The sequence below is a fragment of the Mustela putorius genome, unplaced genomic scaffold (genome assembly GCF_011764305.1).
Source record: "Mustela putorius furo isolate JIRA1106 unplaced genomic scaffold, ASM1176430v1.1 tig00003834_pilon_pilon_pilon, whole genome shotgun sequence".
Lineage (NCBI taxonomy): Eukaryota > Metazoa > Chordata > Mammalia > Carnivora > Mustelidae > Mustela > Mustela putorius.
Window position 1 is genome coordinate 55141986 of NW_025421987.1, and position 22238 is coordinate 55164223.

Here is a 22238-nt window from a genome sequence, read left to right on the forward strand (position 1 = left end):
TTGGCTATCTCAGTGTCTTCTTTGTGAAAATAGATATCATAGTATCTACCTCATATGATTGCTGGGAGAATTTACTGGGATTATGTGTACAGCTTCCAATACAGTGCCCAGAATAGAATTCTTGCAATGCCTGTGAGTTAATACAAACGTGCTTTCTGGGGCACCTGGGTGGGCTCAGTTCATTAACCATCCAACTCAGTTTTGGCTGAGGCCATGATATCAGGGTCTCGGGATCGAACTCCATATGGGGCTCTGTGTTAAGTTCGGAGTCTCTTGGGATTCTCTCTCTCCTTCTCCCTCTGCCCCTCCCCCCATGCTTGAGCATGTGCATGCAAGCTCTCTTTCTCTATCTCAAATAAATAATAAATAAATAAATAAAATATTTTTTTAAATGATGCTTTCCTCAAAGAAGAGAGTAAAGTAGGAACAATATTTTAAGGAACATATTGTCAATGTCTTCCTAAATTAAATGGGCTATTATGTATCTTCCATAATTAAAGAAGAATTAGGACTTGCACAAATAAAACAGTCATTAAGATCATTTTCCAGATTCAGTCATTATCATGAAAAGTTGTTGAACACCAGGCCTGTGATGCTAAAGGCCAAGTCAAACATCGAGCCTCCACCAGTAGGACCAAGATACCCACGACAGATGCCTGGTCTCATCGTGTTTATTCCCTTGTCCAAAAGGCCAGTGCTTAAAGTCCAAGTTTAGAGACAGTTAAAGTTTAGCCTTTTTTCCTTATGGGTTTAAATGAATATGGTCGTAACTGAAATAAAATGACCTGTATGGCTGTCTGCTTCTCCCAGTGGACCAGAACCTCTTACATTTTGCTGAGACTATGCCTTGTTATTATGGCTTTTGCAGCATCTAGCTCAGTGCTTGGCCCTTAGCAGGCCCTCAAATATCTGAAGAGAAATGCACTCTCAGTTTGCTGAGTTATGTCACTGGATGATCATCTGATCAGTTGTAGGATGGAACTGACCGATTAGAACACCCTCTGCCCCGGTCCATCCATTCTTCCAGTGCTTCGCCTCAGGCATTACGAGCCCTGTGCTCACAGGGAAAAAGTCCTGGAGAGGGTTTTTTTGCGGATGGGATTCATTCTCTTTTGTTGTTTCTCCCACCTAGAAGTTGTTTGTTCCCCTGTGCTACATCTAAACCCGCCACTCTTATTTAGGGCAGCTGCAGACTGCCCCGGGTGCCCTCCTTGGGTTTAGACCCATGGGACTGGTGTGTGGGTTTCATTTCAGAACTCAAGCCCAAGCGTCTTCCTGCAAGGCGAGCGTGGATACCCACACAGCGGCAAAACACTGGCACCGCGTCTTTCTGAGCGCCCTAAGGGGCTCAGCACTTGGAGTCTGAAATGCTCACCTACTGTGAGATGCACGGGCTTCTTCTGGGAGGGCCGGCCACCGTACAGGTACAGATCAAAGCGACGCTCCACTCTCCAGTCTGATAAGAGCTGCTTGTTTGTGCTGAAGAGAACACCGGGGTTTCCATTGATGTTGCACAGCCAAATAGGTAATTTGGGGGTCTTTAGCATGCTGCCCACCTGGAAGGGAAGGGGGAAATGTAGATGAACATACAGATTTGGCTGCATCAAGGCAGATGCTAATTCGTCATCGTAATCAAAAAGCAGCTCAGAGGCTTCTCGTTGCAGGTGCAAGTGTGCGGGGCACTCTGCGTGCCGTGAGATCTGAAGCGAAGGCTTTGTGGTGAGCGAGTTTACATGCATGAGTGCTGTGGTGTCACCGGGATGCTGCAGAGTGGGCACGGCCCCATGGGGGACATGGAGGCACCCCACGTTTGGAGTTGGGCTTGGAAGTTAAGTAAAGAATAATAGATCAACTAAGACATAAGTTTAGGGCTGGAATAAGAGAACTTCAACTTGTCTTCATCATTGACTGGTATATTTACTCATGTGCCCAAGATAGGACAGTACTTCATTCAGCAGGTGGTCAGACTTCTGGAAATGCCATTTAGAATATTTAGAGAATATTTAGAATATAGACATGGAGAATATTTTGAATGGAGGAAAGAGCTTCCAGGAAGTGAGGGGAAAACACAGACATACATATAACATTCATACATAGACACACATACCTGCATGTTAACACGCACATCAGATGTGAAGATGTACCAAGAGCTGAGCATCCTAGGTTAGCATTACAATAATAATATTAAATTTGCACCTTTAACTAGTTTATCTAGCTTTTGCAGGCAACTATCTGTTCAGCCTTGGATTCTCATAGCTAGTGAATTAGACGGACAAGAGTACCACTCTGAGAGGCACCTTCTGTAGCCCCAAGAACCTGATATTAAAGTGCATTTCCATGTGTGATAGCGACCATTTTGTTTAAAGAGACAAGAAAGCACATATTTCTTAAAAGGTTGTCATCAAAACTTGTTAATGTTAAAAACTACTTTTTTCTATGTGAAGACATAATTATGAACTACACAGGCAACAACAACAACAACATTTTCACGTGATACCAGGGAGAGCTGTTGGACCCTCAGCCTTGGCATGTCTGCCTGTAGCCAAAGGGTCCAATTCTGCTTCTTTTCTCCGTTCAGTCCTTTTTAGAGTTGTCCTGTATGTTCAGGAACAAATTCTGTTTTATGGAAAATCCAGCTTTGAAAAATTATCACATTTCATAAACCCACGTATTAAAGGCTAATAACTTGACATTTGGATTTCTCAATAGTTCTATTCAAATCTCTTCGTTTTGCTTTAAATTCTTCAGTTGTGGGTGAGGGGCTGACTCGGAAATGCTTTTGTCTTTAAGATTTTCGCTTTTCAGCTACCATAGGAAAAACGTATCGCTGTATTTGAAAGACACAAACTCTGTTTTAGTTAGTAGTTTAAAAATGCAGTCCAAGCCTAGCGCCTTAATTTGGACATGTTCATAGTCGTTGCAGGATTTGCTTATCTACTCACAGGAGAACTAGCCCCTCTGCGCTGAGTATAATATGAGCATCTCACATACCAAACGGCAAGTCGCCCACAGGCTACGTTGGAAATAAAACACAGAGGACATGCCATGGAAGCCAACGAATGTGTTTACATTCCAAGAATCCACCCACAAGTTCCAAATAACATTGTAACCATTCATTAGTTATAAAACAAGCACTTTCTTTTTTATGCCTTCTTGCTTCGGCACCTTGTGTATTCAGGTTAGATGTGACCAAAATAAGATCTGCAGGACATGGAATTATTAAAGTTTGAAAACTTAAATAAGCTAATGAGGAAATTTAGGGCCGTTTGCAAGAAAATGTCGCTTCTTTTGCAACCCAAAAGAATTGAATTTGGGCTGATTTCCCACCAATGAAGTTCCCTGTAAATTACATCTGGGTGGATGTAATAGAACACAGACATGTAAGATATTGTTTCTCAGAGTTTTTATAATGTAGGCAAAATTCAGCAGGCACTTGGGTAACTCTCTAGGAGGTGCTGACACCACACTGTTGTTACTTTCGACAACAATGCAGTAGTTTCCTCTTCTGAACCCAAAGCTACTCAAGATTTTATTAGAGTAGGAGGAAGATGTAGCAGTTAGAATACAACAATCTCCCACACCCAAAGTAACCATACAGAGACTGCACACTGGGCAGGCAGAGCCTCACCTGCCTTCAGAGATTCTAGTAGAAAAGAAAACGGCATTCCTGACTGCCAGGGTAGTTTGGCTATTAACTCTAAGAGGCAAGCCTTAAGATTATAGCTGAGAGCACACCTGGTTTAAAGTGAGCCCGGAAAAAAATAAAATGAAGCCCCTCCCACTTAAATGCCACCAAACGTTATCTCCCCTTCTTTTCCTAGTAGACCCCATCATGTATTTGACTGGAACTTCCAATGAAGACTTTGTATCGCTTTTGGGTAGACAGTGCATCAGCTAACCTCCACCCCCAAAAGCCACATTCTAAATATGTTTTATTGGTGAAATTCCGCCAATGCAGAATTTGTGTGTGTCGCCTTGTGTTGCCATGGTAAAAAAGGAAATTAACTGGTGATACAGTAGTGCTATAAATAAAATACCTTTCTCCTTAAGTTCACTCATTGTGTAATAAGGCCAGTGTTCCATGCAGCAATCAAGCCTCTCATGACATGTATCCTTAGAGGATACAGCCAGTGTAAAACTATAAGTACAGGACGAAAGATGGACAAATTCTAAACACCACAGGGCAAGGATTGAATCCATGTAATTTTTTTTTTTTTTTTTTTTGGCCATCTAGAACAATGGCTCTTAGAATGTTTGCATAATGAGCTTAATATTGCAAGTCCCAAGGGCCTAGTTTGGTAATGGGAGTGGAAGAAAGGTGTGGAGATTTGTGCTTTCTTCCCTGATTCCTGGTGACAATTCGAATGTGTGACTGTGGAATGTCTGGCTCTCCTCTCTGCACCTGGAGCACAGAGTGCCTGTAACTCCCCTGGACGAGTTTGCAGGTATGTTGTCTTGTTGGCCCAGGTGCTACCTAAGCAACTGGGGGAGGGGGGCAGGGGTTGCCGGCTGGAGCGCCGTGGGCGGAGCTTCACAGGGCACTTTTCTGGTTGGATTTCTTCCTACTAGTCTCTTGCAAGGGAATTTAAAGAGGGAAGAGGGTATGGCCGGGATGGTGGTGTGCTCTGCCAGGGCTGCCGGGGGAGTCGTTTCAGCAATACCTAAATGACTTAAGTCCCTTCTAAAAATCAGAGTTGATTTTTCTTCTCCATGGCAGGTGCGAAGATAATGTGAACCTCCTAAGGCTTTCCAGATGGTGTTAGACTCAAACTGCTTTATGTTCTCACTTAGGTATTGGAACCTCACACTCAAACCTGTACCTTCAAATAGAAAAGTGACGGGAGGCTTCAAAATAGTGCCTCAGCTTGTGGGTAGCTGGCTGTGTTCCGCAGGAACTGTCAGTCTGGTGGGCTCTGGGGGGCTTGCCGTGGTATCTAATGAGAACTCCATTTTTTTTTTTTTTTAAATCTCACCCACTGGGCTGTGACATTGCGATTGAAAGACGTGTGTTTTTGCAGTTTCTGCAATTTTATCCCAGAGTAAGAAGAGATTTACTTTAGGAAGACAGATGTAGCATCATAAGATGGATTTCACCTGGACAGCAGGATCTTTTAGCATGTTGGGTTTTTTGTTTTTTTTTTTAATTCTGAAACCTTTCTTATATTCGATTTTATTATCAGTGGATACATGTAATCCTCCGATTTGCAGCCTCACCCCAGGCAGGAGCCGCTATATACCCATACAGCCCCTAAGTACCCATTTGGCACATTCAGGAGTCCTGGGCAGAGGAGTTACCCTGCTCAGAGCAAAAAGGAAGGGGTTTGACCATGGGGGTCTTCGATCCAGTGATACAGAGAGCACTGTTCTGGAACCCCATCTAGGTCTTTCTGAGCAGACTTCTGCTGTGTAAGGTATTTCAGTTCTACGATAGAATACTCTGAAATATGAGGCTTCAGATACATTGAGGTCACGTGCATCTTCTGTTAGCGCCTCTCAGTACTACCAAGTGTGTCCTTCGGTAGTATACCTGACAGACACGGTCTGACAAACCAGCAGGTGAGGGGGGGCAGATACATTTCAGAGGGTGTGCCCCAAGTACGTGTTACTCATAGTCACCTCCAACTCACAAGGATTTTCACCTAAAAGTCAATGTATAAATTTCTAGCTTCTGGAGTCATGCTTTCCAAAACCTAACCATGGTATTGCCACCATCTAAATGTTAGAGTCTAGGGTGCCTGCAGTTGCTTGAGCATCCAACTCTTGATTCTGGCCTGGGTCACGATCTCAGGGTGTTGGGATCAAGTCCCGCTTTGGGCTCTGAGTTTGGTGGGGAATCTGAGGGAGGATTCTCTTTTCTTCTGCCCCTCCCCTGCCCACACAAGTGTTCTCTCTCTCTCTCTCAAATAAAAATAAATAAATCTTTTTAAAAAAATAAATATTAGAGGGGTGCCTGAGTGGCTGAGTGGGTTCAGCATCTGCATTCGGCTCAGGTCATGATCCCAGGGTCCTGGGATCGAGTCCCACATTGGGCTCCTTGTTCAGTGAGGAACCTGCTTCTCCTTCTCCCTCTGCCTTCCCCGTCAGCCCCACTCATGCTTGTTCGCTCGCTCTCTCAAATAAATAAATAGAATCTTTAAAAATAAATAAATAAATAAGTGTATGTTAGAATCTAACATCAGTGTACTTACAACAGATTATAGATGACATGATACAAATCTATATCTATATGTAAATATGAAGATATGATAGATTATAAAAGCATTCATGATAGAGTATAATCCAAAAACTGGCATTTTGTATTGATGACTTTACTAGAAGACAAGAAAGATGGTAATGACAGACAGCACGGCCCGGTGGGCAGAGCCTGGGTTCTGATGAGGGTGGAGCAGGCATCCTAACCCTGACTCTGACACCTTACTGGGGGCCAAGGGCAAGTGCCCACACCTTGCTCCGTCTGGGTTTTCTCAGGTCTAAAATCAATGGTCAAACCACGGACACTGGACTGAAACTAACACTTCCACCTTTGAGTGGAAGCAGGGATTAGATGAAATAAGGAATCCTTGAGAATGAATGGCTCAGAGAGAGCCTAGCACACAGGGTGTGCTCTGTACAAGAGGCTGTTAGCACTACAATGAACAAATAAGCTTCATATAGACTTCTTTAATCACCATCTCCAGGAATAGTGAAAAATATATCTAAAATTATATATATATAAAACATAATTATAGATATGATTACTTGAGTAATATAGATGAGTAATGGATTGCTTTTTATCCCCAAATAATGAGCAGATAGAGAAAGGATAAAAAAGCCCCTTCCAATAAAACTTTATATGTATACATGTATATATGTCTATTTATTCATAAAGCGGGTCTATTATATTCATATAGCTCAGCAGTTCAAGTAAGAAAACTAGCCACCAGCCAGCATTTGCTCTTTAATACATTTGTTCTGAAACCAAACTCCAAGTGCATGACAGAGACAACATAATAAACATCCTCGGGGTTTTAAGCCATTAGTGTACAATTGCAGGCAATTTTCACTGAGGGCAGGACTCTTAGGAGTCTCCCTGGAGAGGGAACACAGCGTCCAAGAAGGAAGGCTGAAAAGTCACATGAGTCCCTTTCTGAAAGGACAAGAGCATTGTAGATATGACTTCTATGTAGATTTTAAAGTGAACGCGAGCAGTTTCCATGCTGTGCCCTACTTCCGATTTATGAGTGAGCATTTACACATTGGTCCTGTTGTCTGGTCCATTTTGCCACATTAATCACTTTCTCAGTAGGAAAGCTCTTACTTGTTACCTCATGCCTTGGCCTTTGGCTTACTTTAAGGTCCTGACAAACATCCGCTTTATTACTGGAGGGTACTTTGGGCTCTGCAGGTAATTTTCTGTGAAGCATGATTTAGCAGCTCTACTGGGCTGAGCTGACTTGTGTAGAAAAAAATGTGCTCCGGAGAAAATGGTAGTGCTGGATCTCTGTGAATTCTTGACTCTTTGAGGCATGCACTCTCTTTCTCTCAGTCTCTCGCTCTCTCTCTCTCCCTTTCTGTGGCATCTCCTTTGACATGGTCCCTTTTCTCAGAGCCACTTAGTAGCTCTTTAGCAGACACCTACTTAATTTTAATTTAAGATAAGGTTGGAGACTGGTCCCTAAAGCCTTGCAGGTGTTTACAGGAGCAGAAGGCTGTCACCGCTTGAAAGAAAATAGTCGTTCCTGTGATGTTAGTTGCAATAGCTAGTTTTCCAATTCTGCATACGTGGATTTAATCAGTTAGGTCTAAGGAGAGTTTTTGCCCTTCCTTTAAAGCATTAGCTTGGCCAAGGCAATTCTGTACCCCCAGAGAATGTTTGGTAGGGTCTGAAGACATTGTTGGTTGTCACATCGAGGGGCAGAGCTAGAGGCATCTAGGGGGTGGAGACCAGGAATTCTGCCAGATACCTCACAATGCACAGGAGAGCTCCCACTACAAGCACATTCTCCAGTCTGAAATGTCAGTCGCGCTGAGGTTGAGCAGTCCTGATCTAGAACAGAAGTTTCTAAACCTGGCTGCCCATAAGAATCTCTTGTGGGCTTTAAAATCCTAATGCTCAGATGCTCTCTAGACCAAATGCAATAGGGTCATTGGCTAGGACTGGCTATGCAATTGTAGTCCAGTGCAAAATGAAAACATGGAGACCCTCATTCAAAAATTAGTAAGAATTTAAAGGGATGACAGGAGAGCATTAAACTGAGGGCAGGGTCTTCTGAGTGTGGGGCCCTGTGTGCCCACTCTGGTCCTTCACACATGAAGCTGATGGTGTTCAGGGGGATGACCTGGGCATTGGTAGTTTTAAAAGTTCTCAAAGTGGGCCAATGACTTTAACAGACCTCTCGTAAAACGAAATATACAGATTGCAATTGAGCATATGCAAAGATGTTCCACATCCCATATATCCGGGAAATGAGAATGAAAAGAGCAATGAGATACCATGATGCCCCCCTGAGAATGGCCAAAATCCAGAACACTGACAACACCAAATGCTGGTGAAGATGTACAGTGAGGAAGCCTCACTCGGTGCTGGTGGGAAGGCAAGAATGAACAGCCACCATGGAAGACAGCTGGGCAGTTTCTTACGAAACTAAACACTTGGGGTGCCTGGGTGGCTCAGTGGGTTAAGCCTCTCCCTTTGGCTCAGGTCATGATCTCAGGGTCCTGGGTTTGAGCCTTGTATCGGGCTCTCTGCTCAGCAGGGAGCCTGCTTCCACCCCCGCAGCCCCCACCTGCCTCTCTGCCTACTCGTGATCTCTCTCTCTGTGTCAGATAAATAAATAAATTCTTAAAAAGAAAGAAAGAAAGAAAGAAAGAAAGAAAGAAAGAAAAGAAAGAAAGAAAATTAAAAAAACAAAACAAAACCAAAAAAACCCTGAACGCTTTTGTCATATATCCAGCAGTCATGATCCCTGGTTATCTGTCTAAAGATGGTAAAACCCTACGTCCACATAAAAACCTGCACACAGATGTTTATAGCAGCTTCATTCATATTTCCCCAAACCTGGAATCAACCAAGATGTCTTTTGTAGGTGAATGGAAAAATACACCTTGGTACATCTATGGAGTATTACTTAGGTAATGAAATATTATTCAGCACTCTAAAGAAATGAGCAATTGAGCTGTGAAAAGACAGTGAAGAACCTTGAACTTATATATTACTAAGTGAAAGAAGCCAGTCTGAAAAGGCTACGTACTTTATCATTCCACCATGTGACATTCTGGAAAAGGTAGAACCATAGATGATGGTAGAAAGAGGAGTTGTTGCTTTGGAGGGGGGGAGAGAGGGATGAGGAGAGCATGGAGGATTTTAGGTCAGTGCAACTACTCTGTATCATGCTGTAAGGGTGGACACATGTCATTATACATTTGTCCGAATCCATACGGTACACAACACCGAGATGATAATGTAAACTGTGGACTTTGGATAATCACGATGTGTCACCATAGGCTCACCAACGTGACACACATGCCAGTTCCGGTGGGGGATGTTGATAATGGGGGAGGCTATGCATGTGTGGGGGCAGGGGATCTATGGGAAATCTCTGTACCTTACACTTAATTCTGTTGAGGAAAAAAACTGCTCTAAAATATAAAATGATTAGAAAACCAAACTCTCCAGATGATTTCAGTGCGCAGCCAGTACAGAGCACTGTTCTCCATCATTTACTGCCTAGAGCCTTCCCCGGACGGTCAGTGTGTGTGCAAGTACTGGCCCATGTGTGACTCATCTTTGTATCTGGACACAGAGCCTCACAATTAGGAGAAGATCAATGAACATGGCCTTTATCATCCATTATAAGCTTATATGTGTCCAGGTCACTCTGCTCTCCAACAGGCTTTGGCATTCATGATCTAGTTTGCTCTTCACATCTGTCGCGTGTTGCAGAACAGGACACGAGCCTGAGATGAGGAAACCACTGTAGAGAGGGTGAGTGCCTGGCCCAAGTCACACCCCATGAGGGGCAGCAGGGCAGAACCTCCAGGTTTTCAGGTCAGGGCCGCTCCCTGCATGTTACGGTAGGTACCCCCTCACTTATATTCCGGGTTTCCAAAGCACGGCGCAAGTGCCATTTGGTGGCCTGTGGCAGGAAGCCAGTAGCCCAGGGGTAAGCTTTAAACAAAATCTGTATATTTACTTCTTTGAAGCATTAGGGGGGAGAAAATAATGAGCACGTCAAGTCCGTGGCTTGTATTACTGCTGCAGAAATGGTTATATTCAAATTTTTAAAGTGAGTTGATTTAAAGAAAAATATTAATCAAATAATAGCAGAGCGTGCAGCAGGTGTGGAGCTGTGACAAAGCCATGAATTACCTGTGCCGATGACTGAAATTGGAGAAACGCTGCTTTAAATCTCAGTAGTTTATAATGAGAATAGAGTGAAATCGTGTGAAAGAGCTTTGTAATAATCATAGACAAAGGAGTCAAATTACAACTGTTGCCTTTGTGACCCCTGCTCCTTGAAACTTGCTCCTCCTGTGTCCGGCCATTTTTCTCCAAACTAAGTCTTGGCCTGTTACCGGGCTGGGAGAGGTGAGGAGTGCTTGACCGTGACTGCCAAGTGACCGTGTGTGGTTGAAAAAAAAAAAGAGAGAGAGAAATAGGTAACGTGAAGTCTAGAGTTCTCTTTGTGGCTTAGTTTTCCTGTTTATTCTAGATCTATCAAATCCTAAAATGAGTTCCCAGATTATCTAAAACCAAGTGATTGGGAATTTTATAGCAGTAACAAATCCCTTCTCTGTCCCGGGTATATTCTCAGTATGGTCTTTCCCACCTGTGCCGTGGAACTCTTGGCATCCTTTGAATGTGACGAAGGACGTACATTCGTTGGCACATACAGATATCTGTGTTAAATGATAGAAATCGGGTTTCCATAGAGTAAGCATAGGACATATTTATATACGAAAGAAAAAGAAAAGGAAGCATTGCTGCAAGGATTGACTCTTCTGGGTGATGGGAATGGGTTCATTTTTTTAACTGGTAGCTTCTCTGTTGCTTCTTGTTTTTTCTGTGAGGGGCCTGGATTCCAAAGTCAAGGAATAATAAGCAAACTCTGAACACGCTTGTATGCAAAATGTACTTAATTCTGCTGTGGTCAAGCTCTACTTCTCTGGTGCCCTCAGCTACATGGTTTGCAGGTATAACAGGATGCGGTTTTCATGAATAAGGCATCGCGGCTGAAGCCAGCAGCAGGAGGGGAGACAAGTGAAGCTCTGGGTGTAAAGGGATCTTTTAAAGCCTGAAGTCTCGTGCAACGTAAAGGATTTTGAGCTGAACTGGGAGGGTGAAGGACAGAACAGGCACTGAGCAGCAAGGCTCTCTTTTGGTGCTGGTGGCTGGGAGAGGTGGGGGGGTGGGGGGGCAGGTGAAGGGCTTGGGGGGAGGGGTAATTCCTATTGAATTACATCCCAGCTAATTTCCTGGCCACTCCAGAGAAGCGTGGCTTTTCACGGAACCCACCTTGCCTTGCCTTCCCTGGGTTTTGGGATGGAGATCTTTGTGAAAATATCACAGAAGCATCTTAGATTTGCGGTTTGGGGTGGGTCTGTTTGCTTTCTCACCCTCTCTCCTGTTTGTTTCTGCGGAATCACATCTTACTTAATTCTCTGATTATTTTTTTCAATGGCACATTCTATTTTCTGCTTGTTAGAGGTTGTAAATCTCCTGGGCTGGAAATCTTTTTGAGAAGAATTTAAGAGGGAGTGGGGCAGAAGGCTTTCTTCCCCAGTAAAATTTTTTTTTTTTTTAACTTTAAGCAAGGGATAGAAAATATGTATTTATTTGCATCAACAAAGATTTGGGAAGATACCCATGGGCTGCTGAGAATATTGATTTCTGAGAAGGAGGCCTGTAGCTGGATGGAGATGGGTGGGAGGTAGGCAGGAATATAGTATAGGACAATGTTAGCTCAGATTTTCATTGCCTTAATATAGAGACTGAAAAAAGTACCCAAACACTGACACTCTGGTCGTGTACTTGAGAACCCAAACACACTCACCTGAGAAAGTCTATCATCCTCTGAGACATCCTTACACCACCGCAAATACCCGACCTCACTTCGGGTCAGGACTCCATGTAATATTTCCTGCGACTCTCCCCTCTGATAGCCATTGAAGACATTTGGGCTGGCTCTTCCGGTCAGAATCATGTTCAAAACTGCCTAGATGATATAGTTCGCAAATGTTTACATTTTAGGTAGCAACGACAGAAGGACTGAATTTCTTTTTTCTTTTAATAATCACTAAAAAATTTTACCAGTTTTCCTTAAAAGAATGAAATGACATAATAGCTAATTAAGGAAAAGCAGGTCACGGACATTTGGTAGGGTTTAAGCAGAACTCGAGTGACTTTGTTCCTTCAGCCATACCCCAGAGAACCTCACGTGCCCCACTCAGATCTCTTTGCTCTCCTTCCCTTTCCATTTCTTTTAGACTCTGCTTTCCATAGTTGGGATTTAAGAAGCAGTACATGAAGCTGTTGTTACAGTACTTTTCTTTCCATTACTAGGGATTCCTGGTGGGCTTTGTCAAGGTATTTTCTAACAGGTCTGTAGAATCTCAGGGATGTGGGGCTCTCAGAGGTAAACTGGGAAGACCATGGTGGAAATTGGAAGGTAGCCTCTGGTAACAAACTCAGGGGAGCATCTTCTTAGTCTTTCAAAGATAACTCGATTACTCATCACTTCAGGAGAGAATATGCTTAATTGGGGGGGGGGGGAGCCTATTTCAGATTCTACAATAGAAAGGCAAAGCCTCCCAACTTACCTGCCTGCACAGGAAACTCCCAGCACTTGGTTGTAGCAGATGAGTGGTGGAAGCATCCAGGTCCTTCTGAAGCCTGTGGAATGCGAGATGCATCAGCCTTCGGTCAGAGACAACGACTGCAGCAGCAACCTGCAGCCTCTCCTTCCTCCACCTCCCAGCACAGAGCAGCGGTTGAGTGAGTTTGCCTGGTCACTGTCCCTCCCGTGTGCCTCTCACCTTCTCGTCTCTCACTAGAAAAGCCTCTGGGATGGAGGCTGCAGAGGTGATGGGGAAAAGCTAGGGATGCTGCTGGGGGAAGCTGCTGATGAGGGTAAGGGAGAAGGCTGAAGTGACAGATTCATACGTGTGTATGCTGGACGCAGGAGAAACTGTTTGCTCTGAGTGACAAGGCACGCTTGGCTTAGGACAGTGACACATGACCACTCCAGAGGGTGCTGGCCCAAGACTGAGTTGAACAGACTGTTCAAGTGAAAAATACCAGTTTGGGGGTGAAGCCCATTTCCTGACTGTATCACCGGGGAGCAGGGGTGGCGGTCCTACCCTGGACCGTGTGAAGCCAGGGTGGAATGGGGCTCCAGCTCTCTCGGGAGAGGTGCTGAGTACTGGCGTGTGAGCTGTCATGTGTTCTTGAAGGAACCTATTCACAGGACTGGAGGTCATACGCTTCTGTGAATGGAACTGAAAACTTCAGTCAAGCACCATGAGTGCCTTGGTGACATCAGATATAATTCAGGGCAGCATTGCCCCAAGTGTGGCGTGATTTAAAAAATAAATGAAAAAATATATATATCTATGAAAAAATATATATAATAATGTGCTTAATAACATTTTTCTTTTGTACAGCAAATACATGATTAAAAGGATATGGGGGGGCCTGGGTGGCTCAGTGGGTTCAGCCTCTGCCTTCGGTTCAGGTCATGGTCTCAGGATCCTGGGATGGAGCCCTGCATTGGGCTCTCTGCTCAGCAGGGAGCCTGCTTCCCCCCACCCCACCCCACCCCCCTCTGCCTGCCTCTGTGCCTCCTTGTGATCTCTCGCTCTCTGTGTCAAAATAAATAAATAAATAAAAGGATATGGGTGTTTAGGAAGAAGTTAATATCTAAATATATGATTTAAAGTAAGCTGTTAAGCAAATAATAATACAGACCACAAAAATATGATGACGTTGTGCAAAAGGCAAGTGTTCGGAATGCTGCTTTCGGGCTTGTAACTCTTCCTCCCAGGAGGCTCTCTATCTCTGACTCTCAAGAGGTTACCTTCCTTTCATAGCCCGGAAGGAAGTCCATTTCTTCTAAGAAGCCTTCCTTGACTAGTCTGTCAGCTGGGGACCCTTCCTCCTCTAGAAACCCCTACGACTCCTTGTCTTTACGCCTCACTTGGTACATGAATTACCACCTGTGCCACGCTCAGTATCTCTGTGTATATACGTCCTATTTTTCCCAGAGCCGATCCTGCAGGTAGGCCATCTCTTTTATTTGTTATTTCCCATGGTGCCAAGAACAGGGCTTTGCATATCACAGAGACAAAATAAATATCTGTGAATTTTCTTGTGTCTATAAATCATAAAACAGTTTTATCATGACAATTATGCAAATATGTTTTGGAGTTATCTGTCCGTCTTTATGACCACCAGAAGAAGGAAGCCACCACTGTCCTAGAAAAGCAGAATCAAACCTTCCTGATGATATCTACTCACTCGTTATTATGGCCAAACTGACTATAGAAAAGGGTGAAGCAACAGAAGAGCATCGACTAGAAAAAAACTGTACTCATGTTTCCACCAGGGCATGAAAATATTTCCCAATGCGAGAGGACATCCCTTCTGTGATCGCAGAGCAATAGGAAGTGCCTGTGCAGATATTCATTGAATTTACCTTTCAAATGTTCTGGAGAAGATTAGGCTATAAAGAAACAAGATGACACCATGGCTTCCTTCCCCTTTGAACTGTTTGGGGGGGACAAAAAGAAAAAAAAAAAAAAAAGCATGTTTGGCTAAAAGCAATGCACTTATGTCTATCTCTAGTCATGTATTCAGGATTTATACCCAAGAAGCTCGAAAAGCTGCTAATAGGACAGTTTCCCTGGGTCATCTTCACCCTCAAACGCATCCTGCCGCATTTCAGGCACTGTCGTTCTCTTGCTTTTTGACCTCTTTTTCTTTCCTCCATATCTGTCACGGGGCCGTCTTTGAATTCTGGCTCAGGTGTCGTGTATCCTTCCTCTCCATGTTTCCGGCGTCCATCCTTAGCCCAGGCCCTCTGTGGGCTCTTGGCTGGCGCCCATCCCAGCCTCTCCCTGGTGGGGGCATCCCTCCCTCCTCATTGCCTCAGGGGAGCAGAGATGCTTTAGAGAAATAGATCTGTAACTCCTAGATCTGGAGTTACACAGATCTAGGTTCAAAACCGGTCTGTTCTCACTCCCGGTTACGGACATGCTTGAGTTTCACTCTCCCCATCCACCATTGCAGATAAAGTACAGATTTGTTGCGAAAGCGACATGGCATCTTGCACAGTACCCGCCTTCGTGCTTGGAACAGGCAAGAACCAAGCAAAATTAGTATCCGTCCCTCTTTAAGGCACTGCTCCCCTGTCTCTTCTCTGGTCCAGGTTATTTTTTCTGCTCACGAGTTTCCAAAGGTGCCCCGTGATCTCCAGGATCAAATCCAAATTGCCCAAGCCACATTCAGGTAGTAGGCCTTAGCTTTATGTCAATTCTCTGCCTGCTGAAAACTAGTGCCTTGGCTGCCTTTCAAGGTTCCCAGGGTTAAAACCTCTCCTTTAAAGGCACTGTATCAGGAAGGCTTCCACTAAAATGCAGGTGCTTTCCCTTTTATGGATTAATTTGTCCCCTTCACGCTCTGTGAACTGGCAGAGGCAGGACCCTCAGGCGAAACAAATTCCAGTGCCATAGGAGCCAGAGAGGAACCCAAATGGGTGTCCTGCAGAGTGTGAGAGAAATGGGGGAAGGTGGGCCCTGAGGCAAACCGGGATGCTGGCCTATCAGTTTCCTATTACTTCCTATTACTGCCGTAACAAATCACCACAGACTTGATGACGCAAAACAACCCAAATTCATTGTCTTATGGTCTCATAGTCTGGAAAGTTCAACATGAGTGTCACTTCTTGAGTTTGATTCAAACTGCTGGCCAGCCTGTGTTTCTTCTGCAGGCTTTATGGGCCATGCTGTTCACTTCCTTTTCCAGCTTCTTCTTCTTCTTCTCCTTTTTTTTAGATTTTTATTTATTTATTTGAGAGAGAGAGAAAGAGAACCTGAGTGGGGAGGAGAAGCAGAGGGAGAAGGAGATTCCCCGGTAAGCAGGGAGTGATGCCAGGCCCAATTCAAGGACTCCAGGCTCACAACCTATGCTGAAGGCAGAGGCTTAAGCAACTGAGCCACCCAGACGCCCCCCTTTTTCCAGTTTCTAGAAGCTGTCCTTATCCATGGCTCATGATCCCACATTGTGACCAAAGATGGTATCCCTCTTCTCTCTCTGCTTCTCCCCTCACACCTATTTCTTTCTCCTGACATCTACTTTCCCTATAAGCCTCTTCTTATTAATTGGGCCCACCAGGAAAATTCAGGATAATCCCCCTATTTTAAGATCTTCAATTTAGGGGCACCTGGGTGGCTCACTGGGTTGGGGCCTCTGCCTTCAGCTTGGGTCGTGGTCCCGGAGTCCTGGGATCGAGTCCCGCATCTCTGCTCAGCGGGGAGCCTGCTTCCCCGCCCCCCTCTCTCTGCCTGCCTCTCTGCCTACTTGTGATCTCTGTCAAATAAATAAATAAAATCTTTAAAAAAAAAAAGTCTTCAACTTAATCACATCTGCAAAGCCCTTTGACCTGGCAAGTGGCATCAACAAGTTTCTCACAACTTGTCCAAGGGGAGTCAGGCCCCCATGTCAGTTAATTTGAGGACATGCTAGAAGATAGGGCTAATGCAGCCAGATTTTCTGATTTGGGGGGAAAAGCTAAAAAATCTGTTTTTTTTATGTGGAATTTCCTGATTGTTTTTGACAGTTGCTAAGTCAAATTTTTAAAAATACAACACGGTGTGGGCTACTGCTGCCAATCGCATGTGATGGGTATATTCGTTTCCTAGGACTGCTGAAACAAATTGCCAGAAATCTGAAGGGCTTAAAATAATAGGAATTTGTTCTGGCACAGTTACGGAAGCTGGACATCTGAAATCAAGGTGTCAGAGCATGGCCACGCTCTCGCTGAGGGCCATAGGGAAGGATCCTTCCTGGCATCTTGGAGTTTCTGGTGGAATGTGGTGACTTGTCGGCTGCATCACTCCTGTCTGTCTGCCTGCTTTATCCCATGGTCTTCTCCCTGCATGTCTGTGTCTGTGTCCACATTGCCCTTTTCTTCTAAAGATACCATGGGACGCCTGGGTGGCTCAGTGGGTTAAAGCCTCTGCCTTCAGCTCAGGTCATGATCCCAGGGTCCTGGGATCGAGCCCCGCGTCGGGCTTTCTGCTTGGCAGGGAGCCTGCTTCCTCCCCCCCACCCTCTCTGCCTGCCTCTCTGCCTACTTGTGATTTCTCTCTCTCTCTGTCAAATAAATAAAATCTTAAAAAAGGAAAAAAAAAAATGATACCAGTCCCTGGAGTAGAGCTGAGCCTAATTCAGCATGCCTCCTTCTTTACTTGATTACATTTGCAAAGACCTCCTTTCCAAATAAGATCACCTCCACAAGCACGGGGGGTTAGGACTTGCCCATATCTTCTTGGGGGATGAAATTCAGGTCTTGAATTTCAGGGGAATGAAAGTCAGATAGGTCTTGCTATCCACACTTAGCTCTCAGAGCTCCATCTTGAGATTTCTGTCTCAAGGTGGGACGCAGGAATGGGACATGGGACTGGTGCATCTTGAATGGGCTTTGGTAATGGTCTAGGGTCGGGGTTCATTGTAATGGGCAGTCCCTGGTTGGGGATGCCCTTGAAAGAAGCATCAGGCATGAAGCCAACGCTGCCCCAGGGAGGCTGTGGTGACAGTCAGCACGGGTCTGTCTGACCCGGGAAGCCCTGCTGTGCCATGCTCACCCATGCCATGCGGTCTGCCCCTGCTTTGGGTCCGTATTGCTGATCCCAGCTTGACTCTCAGTCTTTAGTGTGCACGGCTCCGACCCTCTGATTCTCCACTCTGGCTGCACTGAGGAAGCCCTTGCGGATGTGGGGGCCCTTCCAAGTGAATCAGACTACCCCAGGCCTGAGTGCAGCACACAGAAGACAAAGAGGAAAGGGCTTGCCTCTCTTTGCTGGAAGGCTCCTTTCTTACATGGTCCTCTCTCTCTGAGTCACCCCGTCAAACCTCTCCTGCCCACAACAGAGTCCCTAAGCCGGCTTCTAACTTAATATTCCATGTCAGATATTAAAAATCTATCATCTATCATGTGGGTTTCTTAGTTTTTATATTGAGGCTGCCACAAATAACCGTAAATTTAGTAGTTTAAATAATACAAATTTTGAAACTCCAATAACACTGTATGTTAACTAGGCTAGAATTAAAATTAAACACTTAATAAAATATAATACAAACTTACTGTCTTACAGTTCTGGAGGTCAACAGTCCAAAATGGGTCTAACTGAGCCAAAATCGAGATGTCAGCAGGCCTGCTAGGGGCTCAGGGAGAGAATCTGTTTCCGTGTCTCTTACAGCTTCTGGTGGCCCTGTGCCCCCATCCCCCATTTGCAGCTTCAAAGGCAGCAAGGGCAGGTGACGCTGCTCTCTCATCACACCCTCAGACTTCCTCGTCTGTCTTCTCCCGTATTTCAGGGCCCTTGTGATTACCTCGGGCCCACCTGGGTAATCCAGAGAACCCACCCTATTTTAAAGCATTGGATCATGGCCCGGCGTTGTTGAATCTCGGTGTTGTGCACCTGAAGCTAATATAACGTGGAATGTCACCTACACTTAGATAACATAAATTTTTAAAAATGAAAAAATTAAGTCATCTGATTAGCCACCTTAATCCCCCTTTTCTCTAAAGGTTCCAAGGGGTAGGGTATGGACATCTTTGTGCGGGGTGGGGGAGGGGGACATTCTTCTGCCGGCCACACAGACCTATGAGATGGCGGGGGAGGTAGGCTTCAGGTAACCAACCAGTCTAATCAAGATCGTAGGGCCAGGGGCACCTGGGTGGCTCAGTGGGTTAAAGCCTCTGCCTTCGGCTCAGGTCATGATCCCGGGGTCTGGGGATGGAGCCCCACATCGGGCTCTCTGCTCAGCAGGGAGCCTGCTTCCTTTCCTCTCTCTCTACCTGCCTCTCTGCCTACCTGTGATTTCTGTCTGTCAAAAAAAAAAAAAAAAAAAAAAAATCTTTAAAAAAAAAAAAAAGATCGTAGGGCCAATGTGTGGCTGAGAACTCATGCTAGAGCTTTCTGCCTTTATTGCCTTCAGAAGGAACAGAGCGATGAGTTTCATGGAACACATTTCCCCCTTCTGTATAATCCATACTTGCATGGCTTCATGGTAACCCTGCTAACTGTCCTCTTTTACCCCTTAGGGTTCTGATTCTTTAGATATGCAGCATTCATTCCTTTCCCCGCAAAGGAATCTTAAAAGAGCACCTTAGATTAGCACTGTCCCATTCTGGGAAGTGGGCAAGAGCCATGGCCACCAGAAGGACACTGTGTGGAAGGTGCTGGTAGAACAGTTGAAACAGGGCCACGTCTCTCAGACCAGAAGTCCTTTCCTTGGAGTCACTGTGAATGGTCATTTTGGTACCTTAGACTAGGGCCTTAGTTGTTGAACGTTTTTATGTTTTTATCCATTAGATGAAGCAAGACTGCTTTGACATATTCTCTTTCCACAAAAGAAATCTTGGCATATGCCCTCTATAGTATTATTCTCTGGGTTTGATTAGTCAGGGACAAAGAGGCAATTGTGAGTGGCCTGTGTGTGAGCTGGCCTCTTTTTAGGCTGTGGGAGGGAGAGGCGGGCTTCTCTTTCTCTCATTCAGCCCTTTCTTAGCTTTCAAAATGACCTGGTTTTCTTAATAAGCATCATTAGAAATACACTTCGGAAAAGAAAGAAGATTCCTGTAAGATCAGTTCAACATAAAGGAATTATCTCAACACTTAAGCACTTACACATTGTAAATGATCATAGATGAATCTCTCAGTGGCTTCTTTCTCTGAAAGTTCAAACAGCTGGAGCTATAAATCAGGAATAGAAGATAAAAATGAAAAGGAAGATGAAAGCTACATCCATACGATGTCAACTTACTGTTATTTCCTCAAGGGAGCTTTTTGTTTCATTGCAGAGTCACACGGCTAAAACTAGCCATATTATCTGATACAAGGCCATGTAAAACAGACATAGTGAGAGTGGATGGCCTGGCCTTATTTTTCCATTCCTAAGTTTTAAACCAATATGATATCTTGAGCCATAAGACCATAAACATATTTTTTTCCTCATAGGTAGAACTCAGCAAAGTTTAAGATAGTGGCTACGGAAATGCCGTCTATAATTTCAGGCATGGGATTTTTTTTTTTTTTAAGATTTTATTTATTTATTTGACAGAGATCGTAAGTAGGCTGAGAGGCAGGCAGAGAGAGAGGGGAGGAAGCAGGCTCCCCGCTGAGCAGAGAGCCTGTGCGGGGCTCAATCCCAGGACCTTGAGATCGTGACCTAAGCCAAAGGCAGAGGCTTTAAATCACTGAGCCACCAGGGCGCCCCAGGCATGGGATATTTTTGATTGTGGTGAATTCCGGAAGAAAAAATTCACAGCAGGATTCTCTCCTAAGGCTGCCTGAATCACTTACACCCTTCCTTGGTCCCTACCTCCTTTGGAAGATGCCTTTGACCACATTGGACTCTTCGAGGAGTATGGATGAGACCTCGTCTTCATTTCCATGTTGAATCCAGTACCCTCTTAGGCTTCACTGGCCCTTTATTTGGCAGAAAGGGCGGGGGTGCACTTACCCGCTCTGTGAAATCATCTCCCGAGTAGTCAGGAGTCGAGAGGACATGAGTGTCCTCGGTGACAAGACAGACAGTGGCCTTCTCAGCAGCTCCCGCCATCCACAGGATGCCAGCCAGTGCTGTAGCCAGGCCCTGGTCCTGCTCCCGTTTGCTTACTGCACATAAACTACAGCACAGGAATTTGGGTAGGAAAACAGGGGCATGAACAGTCACCAAGACGAATGTGAGGTGTCTCCACCTTGAAGTCCCCTTCTGAACCCCAGGTGGGTCTGTTTGGTTCCTTCCTCAACCTACCCTGTGAGAATGTCACAGAGGACCTGTTTTTACTCTATCACGGGAACTGGCATCCTCACATAGTATTTCTCTTCGTGATCTTAGCCAGTGCTGCCCTGTGAGTCATCACCCCGCTTGAGTCCCCACCGATGTCCCCTCCCCTGAACTCCAGCAGAGACTGAGCCAAACTTCTAACCCCAATGACAGGGCCTTTACGAGGGTGACCCTAAACAATCCTTGCAGTGTTACTTCCCCAGCGTTATTTTGTAAACCCCCTGTCCCACAGGACCAGTACCCTGAACATACTTCCTACCTTCCACCTCCGTGCCTTTGCGTGCCCTGGTGCACCTTTAATGGGCTATTCTTATCTGTCCTGCCCACGACTCACTGGAGACTCACCTTATGTCACCCTCACTGACTTGTAGCTTAGGCACCTGCCACTCACTCCCCCCAGCATTATTCTAAGGGTTTCACACATGTCACCTCATTTCATCCACACTTTAACCTTGTGAAGTAGTTACTGCTGTTCCTTGCATTTTAGAGAAGAAGAAAGAAAAAGAGGTTGAATGATTGGCCCCTGGTCTTTCACCCTGAAAGTGGTAGAGCAGTGACCTGAAATCAGGCGGCCTTGCTCCTACTCCCTGCTCTTCACCACAATAGTCTAGGCTGTCAGCATTTCCCGGGGAAATGGGAGCCAGTCTTTATGTGGTAGACCTTTACTAGGCTGGCTTTCTAAATGTTTAACACAGACAACTGTTAGAGAAACACATGATAGGGGTTCACGAATGAACTCAACCATGGTATCTATCATTCTTCTAGCCCTGTGATGATACAGAATCGAGTTCCAAGGAGTTTCATACTCCAAAACTCTAGTGTGAGGAAGTGGATGAGAATAAAACAAAGTGCTTTGACCGTGCAGGAGAAGGAGACAGGACTTCTGAGCAAGAAGGTTCAGGAAGTCTTCGCGCGGCAGGTCTATGAGATGGTTCCTCGTTACCACATAGTTAATATTTTCTGCACGCCAGGTCCTGTGCTAAGTGCTTTATGTGTGTAGCAAGTGTGTGTGTTTCATCTAGATTCCTTGAGGTCCCTTTTACTTAGTTGGTAGACAACTCCCCCAGCTGCTTTGAGGGACTGCTACTCATGGCTCCTACTTTTCAGCTTTCTCTGAAGAGCTGGAGTCACCTTGCCTGGGAGTGATTATCAGTTTGGCCTGCCTTTCAAGGCAGGGGTCAAAGCC

At 45.1% G+C, this 22238-nt stretch overlaps 1 protein-coding gene across 1 annotated transcript in view; it reads right to left on the reverse strand.

Moving 5' to 3' along the window:
* MINDY4B (MINDY family member 4B) overlaps window positions 1-22238 on the reverse strand; it is a 35842-nt gene that overhangs the window by 1412 nt on the left and 12192 nt on the right. Inside the window, exons 6-11 of the mRNA XM_045088165.1 lie at window positions 20726-20891; window positions 19891-19956; window positions 14673-14743; window positions 12799-12871; window positions 12033-12194; window positions 1376-1556 (exon numbers count right to left, since the gene is read on the reverse strand). Of these exons, the coding sequence (XP_044944100.1) occupies window positions 1376-1556; window positions 12033-12194; window positions 12799-12871; window positions 14673-14743; window positions 19891-19956; window positions 20726-20891 (719 nt within the window). The remainder of the gene's footprint in view (window positions 1-1375; window positions 1557-12032; window positions 12195-12798; window positions 12872-14672; window positions 14744-19890; window positions 19957-20725; window positions 20892-22238) is intronic.